Source organism: Myxine glutinosa, chromosome 4, assembly GCF_964187855.1.
Source record: "Myxine glutinosa chromosome 4, kmMyxGlut1.1, whole genome shotgun sequence".
In the NCBI taxonomy this organism is placed as follows: domain Eukaryota; kingdom Metazoa; phylum Chordata; class Myxini; order Myxiniformes; family Myxinidae; genus Myxine; species Myxine glutinosa.
Window position 1 is genome coordinate 17,823,847 of NC_136264.1, and position 18,347 is coordinate 17,842,193.

The following is an 18,347-nucleotide window of genomic DNA, read 5'->3' on the forward strand; positions in this document are numbered from 1 at the left end:
TTATGATCTGTTTGGACCGTGCGATATATCACAAAGATCTATATTCATACCGTGCTATCATTATGAGCTGTTTGGACCGTGCGATGTATCACAAAGATCTATATTCATACCATGCTATCATTATGATCTGTTTGGACCGTGCGATGTATCACAAAGATCTATATTCATACCATGCTATCATTATGATCTGTTTGGACCGTGCGATGTATCACAAAGATCTATATTCATACCGTGCTATCATTATGATCTGTTTGGACCGTGCGATGTATCACAAAGATCTATATTCATACCATGCTATCATTATGATCTGTTTGGTCTGTGCGATATATCACAAAGATCTATATTCATACCGTGCTATCATTATGATCTGTTTGGACCGTGCGATGTATCACAAAGATCTATATTCATATCGTGCTATCATTATGATCTGTTTGGACTGTGCGATGTATCACAAAGATCTATATTCATACCATGCTATCATTATGATCTGTTTGGTCTGTGCAATATATCACAAAGATCTATATTCATACCGTGCTATCATTATGATCTGTTTGGACCGTGCGATGTATCACAAAGATCTATATTCATACCGTGCTATCATTATGATCTGTTTGGACTGTGCGATGTATCACAAAGATCTATATTCATACCATGCTATCATTATGATCTGTTTGGTCTGTGCAATATATCACAAAGATCTATATTCATACCGTGCTATCATTATGATCTGTTTGGACCGTGCGATGTATCACAAAGATCTATATTCATACCATGCTATCATTATGATCTGTTTGGTCTGTGCAATATATCACAAAGATCTATATTCATACCGTGCTATCATTATGATCTGTTTGGACCGTGCGATATATCACAAAGATCTATATTCATACCATGATATCATTATGATCTGTTTGGACTTTGCAATATATCACAAAGATCTATATTCATACCATGATATCATTATGATCTGTTTGGTCTGTGCAATATATCACAAAGATCTATATTCATACCGTGCTATCATTATGATCTGTTTGGTCTGTGCGATATATCACAAAGATCTATATTCATACCGTGCTATCATTATGATCTGTTTGGTCTGTGCGATATATCACAAAGATGTATATTCACACCGTGCTATCATTATGAGCTGTTTGGACCGTGCGATGTATCACAAAGATCTATATTCATACCGTGCTATCATGATGATCTGTTTGGTCTGTGCGATATATCACAAAGATCTATATTCATACCGTGCTGTCATTATGATTTGTTTGGTCTGTGCGATATATCACAAAGATCTATATTCATACCGTGCTATCATGATGATCTGTTTGGTCTGTGCAATATATCACAAAGATCTATATTCATACCGTGCTATCATGATGATCTGTTTGGTCTGTGCAATATATCACAAAGATCTATATTCATACCGTGCTGTCATTATGATCTGTTTGGTCTGTGCGATATATCACAAAGATCTATATTCATACCGTGCTATCATTATGATCTGTTTGGACCGTGCGATATATCACAAAGATCTATATTCATACCATGCTTTCATTAAGATCTGTTTGGTCCATGCGATATATCACAAAGATCTATATTCATACCATGCTATCATTATGATCTGTTTGGTCCATGCGATATATCACAAAGATCTATATTCATACCATGCTATCATTATGATCTGTTTGGACTGTGCGATATATCACAAAGATCTATATTCATACCGTGCTATCATTATGATCTGTTTGGTCTGTGCGATATATCACAAAGATCTATATTCATACCGTGCTGTTATTATGATCTGTTTGGACTGTGCGATATATCACAAAGATCTATATTCATACCATGCTATCATTATGATCTGTTTGGTCTGTGCGATATATCACAAAGATCTATATTCATACCATGCTATCATTATGATCTGTTTGGTCTGTGTGATATATCACAAAGATCTATATTCATACCGTGCTGTTATTATGATCTGTTTGGACTGTGCGATATATCACAAAGATCTATATTCATACCGTGCGATCATTATGATCTGTTTGGGCTGTGCGATATATCACAAAGATCTATATTCATACCATGCTGTCATTATGATCTGTTTGGACTGTGCGATATATCACAAAGATCTATATTCATACCGTGCTATCATTATGATCTGTTTGGCCTGTGCGATATATCACAAAGATCTATATTCATACCGTGCTATCATTATGATCTGTTTGGACTGTGCGATATATCACAAAGATCTATATTCATACCATGCTATCATTATGATCTGTTTGGACCGTGCGATATATCACAAAGATCTATATTCATATATCACAAAGATATGTCATTATGATCTGTTTGGTCTGTGCGATATATCACAAAGATCTATATTCATACCGTGCTATCATTATGATCTGTTAGGTCTGTGCGATATATCACAAAGATCTATATTCATACCGTGCTGTCATTATGATCTGTTTGGTCTGTGCGATATATCACAAAGATCTATATTCATACCGTGCTATCATTATGATCTGTTTGGTCTGTGCGATATATCACAAAGATCTATATTCATACCGTGCTGTTATTATGATCTGTTTGGTCTGTGCGATATATCACAAAGATCTATATTCATACCGTGCTGTTATTATGATCTGTTTGGTCTGTGCGATATATCACAAAGATCTATATTCATACCGTGCTATCATTATGATCTGTTTGGTCTGTGCGATATATCACAAAGATCTATATTCATACCATGCTGTTATTATGATCTGTTTGGACTGTGCGATATATCACAAAGATCTATATTCATACCGTGCTGTTATTATGATCTGTTTGGTCTGTGCGATATATCACAAAGATCTATATTCATACCGTGCTATCATTATGATCTGTTTGGTCTGTGCGATATATCACAAAGATCTATATTCATACCGTGCTGTTATTATGATCTGTTTGGTCTGTGCGATATATCACAAAGATCTATTTTCATACCGTGCTATCATTATGATCTGTTTGGTCTGTGCGATATATCACAAAGATCTATATTCATACCGTGCTGTTATTATGATCTGTTTGGACTGTGCGATATATCACAAAGATCTATATTCATACCGTGCTGTTATTATGATCTGTTTGGTCTGTGCGATATAACTCAAAGATCTATATTCATACCGTGCTGTTATTATGATCTGTTTGGACTGTGCGATATATCACAAAGATCTATATTCATACCGTGCTATCATTATGATCTGTTTGGTCTGTGCGATATATCACAAAGATCTATATTCATACCGTGCTATCATTATGATCTGTTTGGTCTGTGCGATATATCACAAAGATCTATATTCATACCGTGCTATCAATATGATCTGTTTGGACTGTGCGATATATCACAAAGATCTATATTCATACCGTGCTATCATTATGATCTGTTTGGACTGTGCGATATATCACAAAGATCTATATTCATACCGTGCTATCATTATGATCTGTTTGGACTGTGCGATATATCACAAAGATCTATATTCATACCGTGCTATCATGATGATCTGTTTGGACTGTGCGATATATCATGGCTTGTTTGCATCATGCTATCATCCCTGAAGTGGCTGTTTACATCGTGTGATGCACAAATTGTGTTTCGGATCACGATTTTTTTTTTTTTTTAAAGGCACCTTTTTGCCGAAGACGATCATTTCGTTGTGAGTGCTCTCAACCTGACCGCGGGTCTCTGCGACGCACTTTTCAAGTTGCTGGATTAATGTACACACTTGCAGCACTTTACTTTCTTTGTCGACAAGTTGTAGTTCCAGCTGTCAAAACACACATGCCATTGGAACGCATCGTGCACATCACAACTCAACAACACAGATTTGTCATTTGACAAATCTCATCAGTTCTTTTCATGATTTTTATGAATTCTTAAATGTTTTTCATGAATTACTTGCAAACTGTCCGACTAACGTTTACTGTATAATTATGTGTGGCAGCCATATTGGATTGAAGGAAAGTATTAAATAATTATATCTCTGAAACCGCTTACTCTATCGATGCGAAATTTTACAAATGTCATCCAACACAATTGTTGCATATAATTCGAAAATGATGACGTCGTAGGTCTTGTGATTTGGCAGCCATATTGGATCGAAAAACAAACCTTATCCGATCAACACGAAACTTCACAAACGTGATCCCCCGCCCATACATATGCAGAGTGTCCATTTTTCACGTCATATATCACATGGTTTGGCAGCCATATTAGCTTGAAAGCCGATATTTTAAAAAAAATCCCTTCTCCGAAACAGCTTCACCGATCGATGTGAAACCTGTCCGGTCTCGCAAAAATGGGATACTTGAAAACAGCTGAATGAATTTAAATCAAACTTCTTTATTTTTAGGACAGTGAATCAGGGCATCTACCCATTGTCACACGCAGGGACTACGCGGAGGCATATTGGCGACACAGTAGCATTGCTCTAGCTTCTATTTTTATCAATTAAAATTTCATAATTACGTAATTATTCCAGTGTGTAATACCTCTGGTATTATCATTGCTATTTAAGCACCGACAAAAAAACAACATCATATGCTCTTTCTCAACTCTGACTCCACACACATACCGTACATTCGCTCCACCCCAGAGCCGGCTGTTTTCCTGGAGATGTAAGTACCTGCTCCACTTATTGAATTTTTATTTTTTACACATTAATGGAACTATAACAAGTTGTAAACCATAATTCTATTGTGTCCCCTTTATATAAATTTCACCAATTAACAGTGGAAATGTCTTTCGTTGGTCTGCAAGTGTGATCTGAAACAGACGTTTAATCTACATTTACTGATAAAAATCGAATCTTGCCAAGTTTATGCAAATAAGTTCTTTAATACAATTAAGTTCTGCAATGAAAAAACATTTGCTCAAAACTCAACATTTATTTTCATTATTTTTCATCATAAAAATATATTAGAGTGAAAAGTAGACATTGCATATAATGAAACAAATGACGTCATGAACAAAACAAATCAATGTCTCTGACGTATTGAACAAGGTTTGAGATGGAAGTTATCTTCAATCAGAATTACGGTTTTGCCATCAGATGAGCATTTGCCTTCATCATCTCTACGACGTGAATCACTGAAAACAAAGATTTCTTCTCCAACACATTTGATGCTTATTGTATACCCTGGAGAATTTCCCCAAGGTCAAAAATCATGTTCTTGAGTCTTGAAAACACAGACCGAGTGCCAAATTCAAACAGAATGACGGGGACTCTGGATTATCTGATAATTGGGATACCATTCCACTTCTTGGTTCATGAATGGTTTGGCGAAAAGAAGCATATCCGATGACAAATCAATGATTCCGGTAATTCGTTAATCATCAAGTATCCACCGTGAGAACAATCTGAATGGTACAAATCAGTCCCATGTTGAATTTTGCGGTCAACATCAGTTGTGGTCTGAGGAATACCAGGTGATCCCACATTCCAAGACCACATCTTCAGTTCCAAGACCACAGCTCCAAGAACACAAGTTCCAAGACCACACGTCAATACATGTGAAAAAAATTGATGTTTGATGTTTTAAACCGTCAACCTCACTTCAAATTCATACTTTAGAAAGGACTTGTCTGCATATGTGAACATAATGCATACGATTTTAAACAATCAAAAAATCGAATACCATAGTAACCATTGTTGGCTGGTTATTGGCGGCCAGTGTTGTAAGGGGCAATATAAGTGATTAAGCCAAACGTGCTTCTACTTTAAGGGTAAAAGGTGAAACAATGACGAGTTAGATACACCAGAGCAGTTGTATTTGGATTTGAACAAAATGCTGAACACTTCACAATCAGTTTTGAAGACGGGCGGACTTGGTCGTCCGTCCACATTTATTCCGATCGGTACCTGCTCGGCCTTCTTCGTGAGCTGCTGAGGGGTGGGATCGCAGCCTGGCAGCAGGCGTGCCCGTCCTGCGGCCTCTGGATCCTCAGCACGCTGTTCAAGCATCCTCCGATGATCCTGGCACCTTGCGAGCTGCATTCACATGGCGCACGTTATGAGAAAATAACTAATCAGACAAAAGCAACAGCAACGGAACATATAACTTCACCAACTCCTGCTGTGCAAACAGAAGCAATGAAAATTGGCAGGATTTTTTTTTCAAAAAGTGCAGATGAAAGACCAAATTTTCGCCACTTTAACTACAAGACACAGGGAATGCTAAACGCAAACCCCGGTAAAATCAATCCTTCAGCCAAGCACTCTTTCCATGATCCATTGTCCAGATCAGTAAATTAACTTTTATTTACAAGTAAGTCATGTAATCCACTACTCGTGACGAGCAATTCCTGGTTTCAAATAGCTTAATCTCTGGCCAACATTTTGGATTCCTTCCAGGTCACTCAACTTCAGACATGCTTCTGCTTCACTATCAGCAGTGGTAGAGGTCCTAAAACACAAACAAGAGGATATGACAATCTTCCAATCCAAGGGTCACCACCACTGACGCAGGTACTCCACCGAGTGTAAACTCCGCAGTATTTTGTAATTTGGCCAGGGTGGCGACGATAGCTCACCTCCTCTTCATGAATGACACCGTGGGATCTTTAACTTCCACTAACTAATTCCAATAATGCTCAATGAAGAGTTTAACGTCCTTTCGAGGGATCCTGAAACACCATACTGAAACACCAGGAGCTGAGTCGAGATTTGAACCAAGATTAGACTGCTCAAATGCAGGTTGCAGGTGTGCATACCTGTCGACTTTCTTGCAAATCTGACAGTCTGGAATTTTGCTCAACTTGCCAAGCTCTCTGCTTATGGTATATAAGGCCACCTCCTGGATTCTTCTTCCTCCACTCGTGTAGTCAACATGTTGCCATCAATCAAACTCTCTCCTCTCCCAATGGAAGCTGGAGTGATTTAAGGCAGAGTTTTGTGCTCACTATTGTTCCTCATTTACATAAACGACACTCACATCTGTCTCTGTCTGAGATCGTCTGTAAAAATCTCCTGCGATGAAGCTAACTCCGAGGGCCTTTCACTCACTCACCGCAGGCAGGTTGGTGGTCTTTCTGTCTTCTACCGACTCCTCTCCGGCCTTGCTCCCCCAGCTCACTCTGGGCTCTGTCCCCCAAATATTCCTACAGGATGCGCAAGATCTGCCTGCAGCGCAAGATCTGCCTGCAACCCTCTTATGGTGAAACTGCCAAAATCAAGACTCTCTGCTCACCTTCACTCCTTCATTCCTCTTTTCTCCCACCTCTGGGACAAACTCCCTCACTCTCTTCAATCCCACTCCTCCCTCCAGGTCTTTAAAACAGCTCTTATCTTCACCATCTCTTATCTTCCCCCATCCAAAACCTTGATCTTTTCTACCGCCGTTAATTCACCCCATATCCATTTTTTAAAATTCAGACTTCTTTCCTGGAAGTCCTAGCAGTGTCCATGTGTTTTATACCTCTCCCCTCCCCCCCTTTCCATGCCTACTCCCCCCAAGCCCTCTCCCTCCCACAGATCTCCCGATGTCCTTGCTCTCAAATGTTGTACTTGTGTGCTTCCCTCTCTCTCCCCATCTTGTCTCCCGCTCCCTTTATCTTATGTTTTATGTGTCAGTTTCCCCTGGTTTGTAGAAAGCAGCTGCATCACTCTCTGCCAATCTTGAAATGATTCAATGTTGATCTGATAAATATAACAAGTCCTTCAATCCTGGAAGATATCACAGTCTCACCTTCTTGCTTTGTCAAATGAACCTATCTATATCCATGATCAACCACCATGAGGAGGCCTCAGCATCACCCATACCTGAACAGATTGGGCATTCCCAATCATTCCAATTCTTTCCTTTAAAAAAAAATCAGAGCTCAATGTCTTATATAAAAAGTAGTTGGCACAGATGGTTATCGCCTTAAAATATGCAATATAAGAATGAACAATTGAAGAAACATTTGACTCGCATAACATGTTCACTCGCATGCATGAGCTGGGCAATTGCATTTGAACATGTCGGCTGGTAATTTTACAAATCTCACCTCAATTTGCAAGTCAGCAAGCTCACTGCGCCCGCTCCAGTGTGCTGGGCACAGTGCACGCAGTCGGCGCAGCTGTCGGCATTTTTCAACACGACTCAGCGTTAGTAAGCGCAGCTTTTCGTCCAGCACAAGCAACTCGATGTCTGCACGCCTCACCAGGTCTTGCTGTTGGGTCACACGCTCTGCCAGACTGGACATTTCCTGGTCTCGTTGAATGAGCATTTGATTTCTGGGGCATTGGTGCACATACGTATAATAGTTTGACGTAATAATGATTTTATGAGCTAAACAATTAAATGTTGTATGATACGGAGCCGTTCAGATATCATGTGCCAAGATCAAATGATTTTGAGTATGGACCCTCCCAACCCTTAATGTTCTCTACAGGATCAAGTCGCATGGTAAAGCAAGGAGACGGAGGGAGGGTATGAACTGACAGTATGGCAGTGGGGCAACTCTTGGTCAAAACCAGCAAAAAATTAACAAAGAGGACAAGCGTTACGCCTAGGTCCCCCGTCGGTGAAGTGATGTGAGTTGACAAAGTTTAAGACGCAGAAAACATGCTAAGATATGATATTTCGCTCACAAGGTTCAGACATACATGGAGGTGGCTATATTGGATTTTGACGAGGCGACCCAATTTTCAATAGCATTCTTCCTTATGCCTAGATACACCCACACACCAGATTAGAAGTTGGTACTTCGCTTATTTTTCAAGATATTCCGCTCACAAGGTTCAGACATACATGGCGGCGGCCATCTTGGATTTTGACGTGGCGACCCAATTTTCAATAGCGTTCTTCCTTGTGCCCAGATACACCCAAACACCAGATTAGAAGTTGGTGCTTTGCTTATTTTTCAAGATATTACGCTCACAAGGTTCAGACATATATATGGTGGCGGCCATCTTGGATTTTGACGTGGCGACCCAATTTACAATAGCGTTCTTCCTTATGCCTAGATACACCCACACACCAGATTAGAAGTTGGTACTTCGCTTATTTTTCAAGATATTCCGCTCACAAGGTTCAGACATACATGGCGGCGGCCATCTTGGATTTTGACGTGGCGACCCAATTTTCAATAGCGTTCTTCCTTGTGCCCAGATACACCCAAACACCAGATTAGAAGTTGGTGCTTTGCTTATTTTTCAAGATATTACGCTCACAAGGTTCAGACATATATATGGTTGCGGCCATCTTGGATTTTGACGTGGCGACCCAATTTACAATAGCGTTCTTCCTTATGCCGAGATACACCCACACACCAAATTAGAAGTTGGTACTTCGCTTATTTTTCAAGATATTCATCTCACAAGGTTCAGACATACATGGCGGTGGCCATCTTGGATTTTGACGTGGCGACCCAATAGATACACCCACACACCAGATTAGACGTTGGTACTTCGCTTATTGTTCGAGATATTTCGCTCACAAGTTTCAGACATATATATGGTGGCGGCCATCTTGGATTTTGACGTGGCGACCCAATTTTCAATAGCGTTCGTCCTTATGCAGAGATACACCCACACACCAGATTAGAAGTTGGTACTTCGCTTATTTTTCAAGATATTCATCTCACAAGGTTCAGACATACATGGCGGCGGCCATCTTGGATTTTGACGTGGCGACCCAATTTTCAATAGCGTTCGTCCTTATGCCTAGATACACCCACACACCAGATTAGAAGTTGGTACTTCGCATATTTTTCAAGATATGCAGGTTACAAGGTTCAGACATACATGGCATCAGACATACATGGCGGCGGCCATCTTGGATTTTGACGTGGCGACCCAATTTTAAACAGCGTTCTTGCTTGTGCCTAGATACACCCACACACCAGATTAGAAGTTGGTACTTCGCTTATTTTTCGAGATATTTCGCTCACAAGTTTCAGACATATATATGGTGGCGGCCATCTTGGATTTTGACGTGGCGACCCAATTTTCAATAGCGTTCGTCCTTATGCCGAGATACACCCACACACCGAATTAGAAGTTGGTACTTCGCTTATTTTTCAAGATATTCATCTCACAATGTTCAGACATACATGGCGGCGGCCATCTTGGATTTTGACGTGGCGACCCAATTTTCAATAGCGTTCTTCCTTATGCGTAGATACACCCACACACCAGATTAGAAGTTGGTACTTCGCTTATTTTTCAAGATATGCAGGTTACAAGGTTCAGACATACATGGCATCAGACATACATGGCGGCGGCCATCTTGGATTTTGACGTGGGTTGCACCCACACACCAAATTCGAATGCGGTCCTTCGCTTACGCACGCACGCCCGCACGCACACATGCACGCACGCCCGCACGCACGGACGGACGGACGGACACACGGACGGAGGGGAAAGCCATAGTCCCCCTTTCGCCCGCTGAGCGACGGGGGACAAAAAGAGAGAAGAGAGGTGGTAAGGAAGTATGACAACCTGCAAGCAAGATGTTTTGTTTTGGAAAGGTTTATGGGAGTAATAAAGATTGTGCGTAAAGGTGGGGATAGGGATGACATGAGACGGCAGTGCATTCCGAAGGGTGTGGGACAGCACAGCCTCTGAAAGGTGGTTCCATACATGAGAGTAAGGAGGAATAAATAGTTGAGGTTTGCTGTCGGCCTGGAGTTTGGAAATTTAACTAAGAGGGGGTCTTGGTAGAATGCATACATTTTACAGTTGTCAGGGAGGGTCAGAGGGGTGAGAGAGCAATGGGAGGTAAACGAAGGGAGAGGCAGCGGAACCCAAATGCAGTCACGTAATGGTTAGACGTGTCCACTCTGAGTCTGGGGATTCGGTGGTTTGAACATCAACCGAGTCATACCGAAGACTTAAAAATGGTATGTGGTGCTACCTTACTTGGCGCTCTACATTTAAAAGGATAGATTACGGACAAACAACCATAGGTTGACAACACTAGAACAGCCTTTGATGAGCCTAATGGCGTCCTGCAATGAAGATCCGAGTAAGGGAATTCTTATTGCATTACTGGTAAAAAAAAAGGCCCGTCAAAAATGAGAGGTTGGAGTTATTTTATTCGAAATATTCAAGGAGACAAGAAGATATTGTTATGTTTGTGGGGGGGGGGGGGGGGGGGGGTAGACAATGATTACCTTCGAGCCAGGTAGAATTGTATAAGTAGTGTGCTACGACTGTTGTGAAGAAGAAGAAACCCCATGTATCATCACAAGTAGGGATCCGGTAGACCGTATGTCGTGTAAATGTGTACGTGTCCCCATGAGAGGGGTGGGGTTATGTTAATTAGTTAGGGATTATGGGTAATGAATCCCTTGTATGTAATTGCCTCTGTTTATTTCCCCTCTGTTCTTTTCGACAATGCAACACACACACAAAGCCAGGCAATAGCGCATTAAAAGACACTAAATAAAAGCAACTGGAACAAGACATTCAACTACCGCTGGCACTGCCAGCCGCCACATCACCACATCAAACAGGCAGGTCCGGGAGGCCACGCCCCAGACAGCAGTGATTGGTGAGATTAGTCAAGTAACGGAGAGAGTGACTGGCTGATAGGAGCAGGCACGGGCGGCGTCAGATGATGTCAGGGCCTTGAGTACAAAGTAGTTGGAGGGCTGACATTTTCTCTCTCTACTTCGGGATCTGGAAGGAACCGTCGCCGATAAGCTCTCTTGCAGTGGGACAGTCTCAATGAACGGTCAAAGTTTACGAGCTCTTGGCTGTGGGGTTTGGTGGTGAACGGTCGTGTTCCGACATCATCATCGTGATTGTGAGTAGGAGCGAATTGCGGACCAAGGCCTGCGGTTCCCCGCGCATGGACTGCGGACTGAGGCCTGCGTTTCCCACGAACGAGGGCGCACTGAGGCCTACTTCCCACCAGGGCCTGTGCCACGCCCGGATTGTGCGCTCAGGGCCTGGACGATTCCCGACGGGGTTCAGGAGACGTTCAGAGCTAAGTGCCTAGTTGAAAAACACACGCACATTTATGTTCACCAGTTATTTGTTCCCTTTGTCTGTATACGAGCCTGTGTGGGGACGTCCCGTTTAGGAATCTCAGTTTTGCCGTGTGTTATTTTGTTACCGCCATTTCTTCAATAAAGCGGTATTTTGTACATTTGAATCCGTGTCGGTTTGAGTTGATCTTCGCAGCTGCGAAAACGTCTGGTGGAAGCCGTCCAGGTAAGTTCGTCATTTTCCTTTCCCTCACGTGTAAAGAACACAGCTATATTTTTGACTGAAAGCCTCGGAGTGTAACCTCGTTTGGCTGAATCCGTCTGAGATCGGTCTTTATTAGCTATGGACACGACAATATGATGTTTCATAGCAAGATATAAAAAAAGCAAAAATCAAAAAGGCATTATTTTAAAACACATGTACAAATGTGACAATATTTTCTTCATCCCCTGGGACGATTCGTTTTGTCGATACAGCCTCGTGAACGTGCCAAAATCTGAAGCCTCGGCCTAATATCAGGTGTTTATTACCTCCGCCACCAAAGGTGGATGGAGGTTATGTTTTCACCCCTGTCTGTCTCTCTGCCTGTCCGTTTGCTTGTTTGTGAACAAGATATCTCAAAAAGTTGTGGATGGATTCGGACGAAATTTGGCAGAGATATAGCGTATCTGACAAGGACGAAATGATTAGTTTTCATGAAGATACGAATTCGGATCTGGCTAGTCGGATTTCTTAAGTGATTCTTCACCATTCGGAAATGGGGCCAAAAACGATGCCTAGCAGGATATCTCAAAAAGTTTTGGACGGATTTGGACGATACCTGGTGGACCGATTTGTTGTCTGACAAGGATAAATAGATTCGATTTTGGTGAAGATCGGAATATGGATTCGGATATGAGAATTATTTAATCTTTTCAGTGATTCTTCACCAGAGAGATCGGGCTAAAAACCAACATATAGCAGGATATATCAAAAAGTTATGGGCGGATTTGGACGAAACTTGGTGGACTGGTTGTGTGTGTGACAAGGAAGAATTGATTCAATTTTGGTGAAGATCTGGATCCGGATCCGGCTAGTAAAAATTTTAAAGTGATCATTGGGAGATAGGGCCAACATTCACCATTGGGAGATTGGGCCAAAAACGATACATAGCAGGATATCTCAAGAGGTTGTGGACGGATGATTTTGATTAAATGCGATTTTGTGTTGTGATTTTCTGGTCTACTCTGGGATACAAAACGTAAACTGTTTACCTGGTGGAGGTATGCTCTCTACTGAGTGCCATTATAGTATCTTCTTTATTTATTAAGCATCCTGCAGATGTAAATGAACGCTCGGTTTACTCTGAGCGCGTTGCACGTCACACATGGAGTGAATTTCACCTTCATGCATCTCGTATTTATTTATTTTAAAAACGGTTCCGTACACCGCCCTTGAGGCATGGTTTTATAACAAACAGTACGTAATTAATACATATAGAGTCAAACGGCTTCACCGCTTCACGGACTGTTTTTCAGTTTTACATATATTTGAAGAAGAAGAAGACGTTTTGGTCACAAATATATATACATACATATTGCATAACCATATACATTTGCTCCATTATAACAAACAAGATCTACAGTAATGTCCAAATATGCCCCTAGTTGCAGGGAACTCACATGTTGTCACGCTGAGTCACAGCAGCTGTGCAAACTTTGTGCATTTGTGCCAAATCAGACTCGACACGGTTGCTCGAGGTCGACAAGCAGATCAAGTCCAGTCTTTGTCTCTCACGACGTTCTCGCAAGTCTCCAAGGTGCATCTTCATGATGAATAACTTGTTGTGTTGTCCATCATGCGTTATCAAAAGCTTGTGCTTTCGCTTCTTGGCTTGGTTAATCTTTCTGTAGGAAATGGGCAACAAAACCTCGTCAGGTCAACAGTCGAATGATGTTTCTGTTCAATGATTCTGCGAACATTCGGGTCATCTTTGCAACAAGTAGCAAGTGCTGAATACTTTGTTATTACTATTAGAGGAATATGTCAACCTAAGTCTGCCTTTATTTTTTCTTTTTCTTTTTTTTACTTCAAGCAGTGTGTGTGGCAGTTTCATGATGGTGATATCCAAGCATGTCTTGCATTCGAATGTAAAAATCTAATTTGTGTGTACAGGACTTCGATAGATTATCCTAACTTAATGAAACAGCAATGGCATCTTCGGATGATCTCATTATTATGGTGCTTTGAATATACTAGGGCATGCCCGTACGTGGGTGCCCGTTCCTTGCCAAAAAAAAAAAAAACCGCTACCCGTACGCTCTACCCCGCCCGTACGCCCGTAAACAAAAAAAACAACGCTCTTCGCTTCCGCCCTTCGCTCTGACTGAATTGGGAGAAATAATGCGCATAAGAAATCGAGAAATTATTATTTTCTCCGGAAGAAATCGAATTACGAACCGTAATGGCGCACGCGCTCGGCTCGGCTCGCTCTCACATCGGCCACGCCTACGGAACAACGCGTTCTGTGATTGGCTGCTGGAAGTGCAGTCTTCACTGTCCGGAAGGTCGCAAATCGCAGTTACGATGAATCGCAAATTAGTTTTAATTAGTTTTAAAACATAGTTTAACGGCAACATAGTTTTCCAACGTGAAATAAATGAATACGCTCTCAAATGTGCCGTCCGAGGCAGAGTCTGTTCGCCACGTTCGGCACACGTGATAGCTCGCTGCTCTCTGATTGGTTGAATCGTTTTTTGGACATAGCTCGGTAACTACTTGTCCGATTAATATGAAACCTTGAAAAGGCACATCCTCGGGTCCCCAGCAATATACCTGGCAAGTTTAAAGTATATCGGACCCGTGGTTGTCGAGAAACAGCGGTCACAGACATACATACATACATACATACATACATACATACATACATACACACAGAGATTACTGGAATTATAGATATATATATATATATATATATATATATATATATATATATATATATATATATATATATATATATATATATATATATATATGTTGGGTCAAGAAGATTTGTGTCAACTAATGACAGTTTCAGACTGGTAGGTTATCTCTTACTTGACAAATCCTATACCCCTTAAAGGTTAACTTGCCATATCCCATCATCACCTTCTGCTTTCTCCAATACCACTTCCCGAAGTCTTCGACTCTTGATGGTACCCTACACCTTTCCCTCCATGCCACTCCCCTTGATGTGCATGTGAGTCTTTTGTCCCCCTCCATCCCTCTGTCAGTATGTTAACTTGCCGCTGTGTCATTTCACTCATTAGATTCAATTTCCACAGACTGACAAAAAAAAAACAATTTTGGGAAAAAGAATACAGGGTTATTCGAAAAGAAGTATACACTTTCAAAAAGTTATTTTACAAAAACTACTGAAGTTAACTCCCCGTTTCATATATGGAGGGAAAGGAAATCTCTTATAGTTTTGTTTTTATCTCTTTTTATTTTAATCCTTTCTTTTTTCTAGGAATCTGTGTCTTTTCTTTTAATCTCTGGGTTTTTTTTATATTTTGCTCCCGGGGAGGGGGACGGAGACGGGGTTTGACTCAGACTTCAGAGGAGAACGTGCAACGAATTTGGGAAACATTCCAACAAAGTCCAAAAAGTCAACCAACAGAGCAAGTCGTGAGCTACAGATTCCAAAGACGACAATTTGGCGCCAAGTTTGTGTACTACGGAAGCATCAAATCATGAAGCCTTCAAAGTTGGAGTTACGGCAAGCCCTGAAGGCAAGTGAAAGTCATTCGTCACGATTCAATATGACTCCCACATGTTCCGCGTCACACGTCGGAGTCATATCGAGAGCTTGTAAGATGTAAAAATAACTTTTTAATGTCTCCCTTCAGTCTATAAAAAGCACATCACCATATACATGTTCATTAGTACTTGCAAAATAAAATTTTGAAAGTGTATACTTCTTTTTGAATAACGCTGGAATTTGCACATGAAAGATCCAGTGGTATATTTCACAAGCTACCATGGAATATTTTAGGTCATTACTACTACATCTATATAGATCCTGCCGATACATGCAATAAGATATGTGTAATAAGTATAATGGAACATGAATGTTATATGTACATTAGATCAATGGAGTGTCGATGTTAGGTCTGAGGTCAACGTTTAAGTGAGTTCATGGAGAAATTGAGTTTCATTGAATGATATACAAGTCATGCCAGATGTGCAATTTACAACAAACTTTATCTTAGCAGTTTGCTCTTTTAAGATATGCAAGATTGTCTGTTTGTGCAAATCATGGCTAGATTAATTGTATACAGCATGTCAGGAAAATAGAGATGATTAACCATCTAAAACACATTTGATTTACATACAGGGAAAGTCTATCGATCACTGGCATGATCAAAGGAAACAAAGTGATAAAAACGATCCTCTACTGTGCGCCGGTTCCAACAGCGAATGGACAAGCAAGACACGCATGCAGATGGTTCTGCCAGGTTCGTATACGTAGAGTGGGCAGGAGTCGGGAATGGTGCAGGAACATGCGAGAACTGAGTGAAAACATGCTTACTTACCTACCCAGAAGCTAGACGTCTGAAACAAATTTATAGTGAAAAATGAACAAACGTGAGCGTAATATCTAAACAACAATCATTATGATATACAATGATATTATAATATATATAATATTTATAATTATGATGTAAAATGATATTATAATATATATACATATATATATATATATTTATAATTATGATAAACAAAAACTACAATAATAATGTATTACCATTATCGTTCAGTATATGGTTGGCTGGCAGAATAGCTCAGTTATGTGTTTGCCTCTGTAACCATCTTGTTTGGGTTTGATTCCCAGCAGAAGAGGGAAATGAGGTCAGGGGATTAGTTAATGTGTGCGTGTGATGTGACGTAGATTTTGTATGAGGTATACAGGCGTATAGATTTGTGACACTAACAGGCCTCATTGCATAAGATGTCAATAATGATAAGAGCTTTAGATCTTCTTCTGCCTCCTTTGTGCAGCACAAGGCTGTGGGGTAGCATAAATGCCTGAGGGAACAGCTGTGTGCTGAAGCAATGCTCTCTGCAAGCTAAGGTTATGGCAGGAATTCGGAATTTGTTCATGGCGCTGGTGATAGCTCACCTACTCTTCGCGAAGGACATCGTGGGATCTTTATAGTCCACCAACTAATGCCAGCAGATGCCCATTTAACGTCTATCCGAGTGACAGCACACACATTGGTAAATAACCCTGCCTGCTGCATGTGAAACACCAGAATGGCAGTTTATAGCTGGGTCGAGATTCAAACCCAGGCTAGGCAGCTTAGAGGCGAGTGTACGTACCTCTGCGCTATCTTTCCAGCCTACAGAGCTTTAGATTCCAAGAGAGACGGATGTGATGCTGGGGCACCAGCCCATAGAGGAGAGTAATACTCCATTTAGCTATCAGCATAGATATATGTAGACTTTGAGTATTTCTGATAGTTCAAGTAATGACTTGGAAATAAGGATATTCTGGTTGTGGCTGACTTTGGAAGCCAACTTTGCTATACTATTACACACGCTCCTTGCGGGAGTGACAGGAAATATCATGTTATTTCTTCTCTGGGGCACATAGATTACAGTAGATCTAGGTTTGGGTCTGATAGGTCTGTGGTGGACGTGATAAGCATAAAATGCCACAAGGATGTAGGGATTCCTCCAAATTTCTTTCAGTTCAGTGTTAAAGCCCCAGTCATACCGGATTTGAGTGGCCACGAATCGCCCCGATCACCCCCGATCTGGCGATTCCCCGCACCAACACGACTTTTCGGCAAGATCGGCTGTAAATTTTCCCACAGTCATACCAAAACACCCCTGCCACGACTCCCGTACGATCGCGCCGTGACCGTCGCGCCGACAAAGCCCAATCCGCCAAGTGCGCGGCAAGATCGCCACAAGTCCTAGCCCGTGCCCACACGTCTTCGCCCCGATCCGCCCCGATCCCACTACGACCGCACTACGACGGCACTACGACCTCACTACGACCGCAGTACGCACGCGTACGTGCCCACCCGTCCGAGCCCAACTGCGCGGCGGCCGTCCTTGCCCTATATAAGAACAGCCAAGAATCACGCCGACCTAACTACGATCTTAAAATTCAGACGACGCTAATTCACGTTATTTTTGTATGGCGTTTATATAAATCATCAACTCCAAGCCTTCCAATGATGCCGCCAGCCAGGAAGAGGGGGAGGGGATCCAGAAAGACGTGCACAATCACGCGGCCACCATGACCAGCTTGGATGTGATCGATGTGACCAGCTTGGAATCAGGAGATGAAATGATTTCGCCGCCGGGGATCGCCTATATATACCCGGTCTTGTGACAGGTCGTACTGGC

At 41.5% G+C, this 18,347-nt stretch overlaps 1 protein-coding gene across 1 annotated transcript in view; it reads right to left on the reverse strand.

Moving 5' to 3' along the window:
* LOC137426055 (coiled-coil domain-containing protein 146-like) overlaps window positions 1-18,347 on the reverse strand; it is a 76,521-nt gene that overhangs the window by 11,753 nt on the left and 46,421 nt on the right. Inside the window, exons 4-7 of the mRNA XM_068114773.2 lie at window positions 13,631-13,855; window positions 8,039-8,267; window positions 5,913-6,041; window positions 3,681-3,818 (exon numbers count right to left, since the gene is read on the reverse strand). Of these exons, the coding sequence (XP_067970874.2) occupies window positions 3,681-3,818; window positions 5,913-6,041; window positions 8,039-8,267; window positions 13,631-13,855 (721 nt within the window). The remainder of the gene's footprint in view (window positions 1-3,680; window positions 3,819-5,912; window positions 6,042-8,038; window positions 8,268-13,630; window positions 13,856-18,347) is intronic.